The sequence below is a fragment of the Podarcis cretensis genome (genome assembly GCF_951804945.1).
Source record: "Podarcis cretensis genome assembly, chromosome: 11".
Lineage (NCBI taxonomy): Eukaryota > Metazoa > Chordata > Lepidosauria > Squamata > Lacertidae > Podarcis > Podarcis cretensis.
The window spans coordinates 12,201,845-12,207,844 of NC_137180.1; the positions used below are offsets into that span (position 1 = coordinate 12,201,845).

A 6,000-nucleotide genomic window follows, 5' to 3' on the forward strand; every position below is an offset into this window, starting at 1 on the left:
TTTATTCAAGCAAAATCTACGTCTGTAAGTAGTCCATAAGTTGTGAGTGTTATCATATTGTCGATCCATTAATTAAAGGGGATCATATCATTATTCTTCCAGTTCGTCAATGTGAGTCTCTTGGCTACCACTGAAGCACAGAGAATCCATCTTTGTTGTCCCCTTGTTATCTTCCAATATCATGCATTGTTAATGAAAGCGCACACATCTGTTTGTGTATTAAGTTTTTTTGAAAATTAAATTTATTAAATTTATTGTGTATTTAATTATATGTATTAATTGTGCATCTAAAATGATATTAAATAGTATGGAATACATTGCAAACACTTTAAATTATTCCTTCCAGTAGCACCTTAGAAGAAGTGTGCATGCACACGAAAGCTCGTACCAATAACAAACTTACTTGGTCTCTAAGGTGCTACTGGAAGGATTTTTTAAAAAAAATTTCGACTACGGCAGACCAACACGGCTACCTACCTGTAACTTTAAATTATGACATGGGAATTTAATTCAGTGTGTGGGTTCTGTGTCAAAGTTCTCTTGCGGCCCACTTCATACTGAAAGTCGGACCACCCTGATTTATCATATACTTTTTGGTCCTGTTCTGCTACTTCTGCTTTCACTCCTGGCTGTGCAATGAAAATAGCTTGTGGAGCTGTGCCAGCTCTTCCACGCCTTTCACTGTTATGTTGGATCTCATCCTATAACTTTAAATGTGTGCCTGAAAAACACTTAAAACCTTTACGACTGTGGATTTTATTTTACTTGCAAAAAAAAATAGGAGCTCCAAGAGATGCTGGAGAAGCACAAAGCTCAGAATGAAGCGTGGCTCCAAGCCAGAGCCGAAGAGAATGACAAAGAAAGAAAAGAGCTCTGCAAATTGAGGGTAAATATTACAAGTTAGGGCTTTTCCTAATGCCCTGTCCCTAAGGCTTGCTTTCCAGGCTATTCGCGGAACATTTACTTAGAACTGCACACTGCTGTTGCAAGAACTGTACTTCCAGCATTGAGGGGGTCCATCTTTAGTTCTGCCAGCCATAAAACTTGTTAGTTACCGGTAATCTGTTTCATACCTTATATTTAAGGCAGTCTTGTAGCACTTTAACATGCATGGCTTCCCTCAAATAACACTGGGAAACAAAATTTTTGTTGCATTGACACCTGCAACTGGAATTGGGAGTTCCTCAGAGTGCGAGATAGGTCTAAATGCTGAAGGAATACTGGGATAGGCGACAGAATGTCAGTTTTTCTTGCCGATACCCTTCGTATTGACCAGACAAAAATGGCATAACAAAAGGCATCAGGCTTGTTTACACATTTTTGTCAACTTGAAGAAGCCATGGTCCGATCTGAAAAATACAAATATTTAGGTTACAAAACTATAAAATAAAGAAAAATTAAGTTTGCAAAACAATAATTACCATGTGGGTAGGGTAGATCAACGTGTCAGTGTCCACTTATCCCCAGTGTAAATATGACATATCGGCAAAAATCGGAAATTGAAAGATAACTGTAGCATGTACACGAAAATCGCAGAAGAAGAGATGGGGCTACAAAATGGTGTGGGCATGCGCCCAATCAGTGGGGAAAAGGCTGTCGGAACCATGGGATAGAAAGCCAGCTGACTTGGCCCCAGCCAGAGCGACTTCCTTCTCAGCCTTGCTGCTGCAGAGATCCATCAGTCATCCTCCTCCGACGTTCATCCATGACTCATGCTGCTGTGCATGCAAGAGACACATTACTCAGCAGAGTAAACACACAACAGACCAGGCTCGAGGCGTGGATACTATACTAAACTATGCATTTATTACACATACCGTATTTTTCGCTCCATAAGACGCACTTTTTCCCTCCTAAAAAGCAAGGGGAAATGTGTGTGCATCTTATGGAGTGAATGCAGGGGGGAGGCAGGAAGGAAAAGCCCCCAAGAGCCGCACACAAGCTCTGTGCGGCTCTTGCGGGCTTTTCCCCAGGAGGGAGAAGGGACTGACTGGCAGCGTCAGTCCCTTCTCCCGCCTCGTAGAAAAGCGCGCAGGAGCTGCCCGCTCCTTAAAGGGTGCGCGGCTCCTGTGGGCTTTTGCGGGAGGTGGGGGAATTGCCATAGCCGCGCACAGCCTCTCCCAGCCGGAGAGGCTGCGCGCAGCTAAAGAAGCCAAGACAGCGAGCGGGGGAAATATTCCAATAATATTTTTTTCTTGATTTTCCCCCTCTAAAAACTAGGTGCGCCTTATGGAGCAAAAAATAAGGTAAATCAGGACAAAGAAATACATGGCCTCTCTCCTTGTCGTTCTTTTCAGAGACAGATTAAAAACAAAAGCAATGCAGAGCGGATGTTCCGCTCACAGGACTCCAGCAATCTGTGCTGGAATGTAAACAGATATGTGACATGTTACAATCCCACATGTTACAATCCCACTGAGGGCCTTCTGATGGTTCCCTCACTGCAAGAAGTGAGGTTACAGGGAACAAGGCACCTTCTTGGTAGTGGCGCCCGCCCTGTGGAACATCCTCCCACCAGATGTCAAGGAAATAAACAACTATCCGACTTTTAGAAGACATCTGAAGGCAGCCCTGTTTAGGGAAGCTTTTAACATTTGATGAATTATTGTATTTTAATATTTTGCTGGAAGCTGCCCACAGTGGCCAGGGAAACCTAGTCAGATGGGTGGGGTATAAATAATAAATTATTATTATATTATTATTATTAACTCATGTAACCCATGCTGCGGTACACCAGCACTGCAAACAAGGTGCACCTCTGCAAGATCATCTGGATTCAGGGTGCCTCTCTGCACATCACATGTCTTTGTGATGTTGAATTGAATCGCTGTTGGTGCCTCTGATGGCAGACTCACAGCTCTGTCTATGCATCTACTCAGAGGCTCCGTTGAATTCAGCTGGGCATATTCTTGTGGGTATCAGATTGCAGCTTAAAACAACTGCTCCATTGAAAGCCCACTTGAACCTGAGCTGAAAACGTTAGTTTAGGTAAAGCATAAGCCAGTTGGCCTATCTAAGGTCTCTATGAGTTTGGGTTTTTTATAATAATTTTTATTAGTTTTCAGTTACAAAAATCCAATAATAGCTTCATTATAACAATGCCAAATAATAATACAATTACTAATACCAATCCTTCAGGTGCCAAATTATGCAATTTAGTCGGCCTTCCATGTGCTAGATTTGATAGTCTGATTATTTACTTCATTTCTGCATTCAAAAATATTTTTAATTTCAACTACACTCCCTTATACAACAACTGCAATACTAGCGACTTCTATTCATATTGACACATTAAATGATTTATAAATCTACAGGTGAAGCATTCAAACTATATCCTTGTTCTCCCTGTGCGTGGCAATTATTCTGTCCACAATGTTTCTTCCTGTCCTTGTAAAATATTATGTCAACTGTTTCCCGGTTGTTGCTGTTCTCCATCATGCCTTGGGCGGAGCTAATATCCCACTGTTGTTTCAGAAGTTCTCCATTGCTCCGTCCCATGCCCCATTGTTTTGCAACTTTAGCAGCAGCTGCAAAAATCATACTGTCCAACTCCCAATAAATATCCTGTTTTCGCCATTTTTCTCTCAGCCTGCGAAGGAGAGTGATCTGTTGAGCTTCAAATACAGTCGTACTCAGACATTTTGGCTACCGAATGCCGCAACGCTGGAAATGAGTGTTCCAGTTTGCGAACATTCTTTGGAACCCAAATGTCCAACGGGGCTTCTGCAGCTTCTGATTGGCTGCAGGAGCTTCCTGCAGCCAACCAGTAGCTGCGCTTTGGTTTCCGAACATTTTGGAAGTCGAACCGACTTCCAACCAATTTTGTTCAGCTTCCAAGGTACAACTAGCAACTCAGTAATGAATAAACTCTCTATGAGTTGGCCCATTGAGAAACCAACAGAGCCTCATTTGGTCCACTCTGGAGTTGGATTTTGCCATCAAGTATTTTAATTCTTTTTGGATTCTTTCAACTCCACTTAATCCTCCATAGCATGAATTGGGAATCTGTGATTCCCCAGATGTCATGGGACTACAAGTCCTAGCATCCCTGAACATTGGCCCACTCCCCCCTCTGGTGTGTACTGCAATGTACCAATGCAACTAGAAGCACAGGAGAACGGTGGGATGACCTCACTGTGTTCTAAGCAGCTAATGTGTTCATGGCCTGAGACAGAGGGTTGTATCCAACTGTGCTGTTCTGCTTGTATAGCAGGCTTCCTGTTGCCCAACATAACTTCTCCCTTCTCTTCCCTGATGCCAACCATGCACCTCTCAAAATCTGCGCCAAGAGACCTTGTAGAGCAGATTTGGATGATGGGGAGGGGAGAGTAACAGGAAGTCTTGCTGCATAAGCAAGTGTTACACAGTGTTAACTACAACCCAGAGACTTATCTTTTAAAAAACAACAACAACCTGTTATTTTTTTTTGCAAGAAACATGGATAGGTTGCAAAACACATGCTCAAATTATAGCATTGCGGAGCAGGTCTAAAGGAAGATGTCCTATCTTGCAGAGCCAGTGTGGTGTAGTAGTTAAGAGCAGTAGACTCGTAATCTGGGGAACCGGGTTCGCTTCCCCGCTCCTCCACATGCAGCTGCTGGGTGACCTTGGGCCAGTCACACTTCTTTGAAGTCTCTCAGCCCCACTCACCTCACAGAGTGTTTGTTGTGGGGGAGGAAGGGAAAGGAGAATGTTAGCCGCTTTGAGACTCCTTCGGGTAGTGTTAAAGCGGGATATCAAATCCAAACTCTTCTTCATTCCCGTGGCTGGAAAAAATAATCTAAAACCCGGTTTTCTTGTTTTGTCGCAGGAAGAGATTCTCAATGACCAGGAAAGATTGAGAGACGAACAGCAAAGCGTTTATCAGCGCAATCAGCAGCTCCTTTCTATAATGCAGCAGTTCAAAGGAATGTGAACCGTTTGCTGAATAAAGCCTGGTCACATGCTCTAGATCATAGCAGCTACACAGCACCACTTGAACAACTGAGCTCTTATGTAACGAAGTTCCCGTTACCATACAAACTGAAGTTTGATCTCAATAACTTTCCATCCGGCCCCAGGACGATGGTTCAATTAAATCCCCACCCACTTTGGGAAATATTCTGAGTTTTTGATTCAGTATTTTATATGTATATATATATATATCTCAGGTGCTTGTATGTGCTGACATGGCATTTTAAAATGGACAGGAGGAATATAATACTATATTCATAACTTAGGAAATTTGTTCTTGTTAAGAAAGATTAATGGATTTGCAAAGCTAGGAAACAGGGAGAGAGATTATGATCAGAAAGCCGCTTTGATTCCCTCTCCCTTTTTCAGACTTTGGAATGGGATACACTAGGAGACCACGAATTCTGCTCCAATCCTGCTCCTGGTAGAAGTTACTATCAGAAATGACAGTACTGAGGACTACTGAGAACATATGACTTTAGGAGGAAAGGACTGGTGGAGGAAGGGTGAAATGTAAATTCATTTTTTTCTCCTTGTCAAAAATTTGGGCATGTTGGATCTGTGCACATTAACTCTTAACTTTTCATGAGCTTCATAGCTACAGTGTTCTGTGAGTCTGCAGTAAGAGGTAGGGTGTGTGTGTGTGTGTGTGTGTGTGTGTGTGTTAATGCATCTTGATTTGGGAGGATTGGTAGAACAATCATGCTGGAATCAAAGATAGGTCACTACTGTGCCAGTGGAAGAGTCTGAAAAACATACTGTACCATTGATGTGATTATTTGAAAATCACTTTCCTGCAGGTAGTTTGAGGATCAGAAAGCACCTTGTGCCATACAGTGAGAGAAAGAAAATGAGAGTTTTTAACTGAATAAAGTTTGTGTTCGTAATATTTGTTTATTTAGTGCCTTGAACATCACATTAATCATCAACTTAAGCATGGCAACACAGAAATTAAGTCCAGTAAAACTTTCCCTGGGAAGTTAAGCAGTCTTAATAGGCAAAGAATTATGGTGCTGGAGGAGACTCTTGAGAGTCCTATGGACTGCA

General features: G+C 42.4%; 1 protein-coding gene across 3 annotated transcripts in view; it reads left to right on the top strand.

Moving 5' to 3' along the window:
* The window catches only part of LOC307226702 (kelch domain-containing protein 3-like), a 79,231-nt gene extending 73,773 nt beyond the window's left edge, over positions 1–5,458 (top strand). For 2 of the 3 annotated variants that reach the window (XM_079995626.1, XM_079995627.1), the window contains exons 18-19: positions 782–886; positions 4,811–5,458. In XM_079995626.1, the coding sequence (XP_079851752.1) occupies positions 782–886; positions 4,811–4,915 (210 nt within the window). In that variant the 3' untranslated portion in view covers positions 4,916–5,458. The remainder of the gene's footprint in view (positions 1–781; positions 887–4,810) is intronic. The other variant, XM_079995628.1, reaches the window with a different exon arrangement.
* The last annotated feature ends 542 nt before the right edge of the window (positions 5,459–6,000 follow it).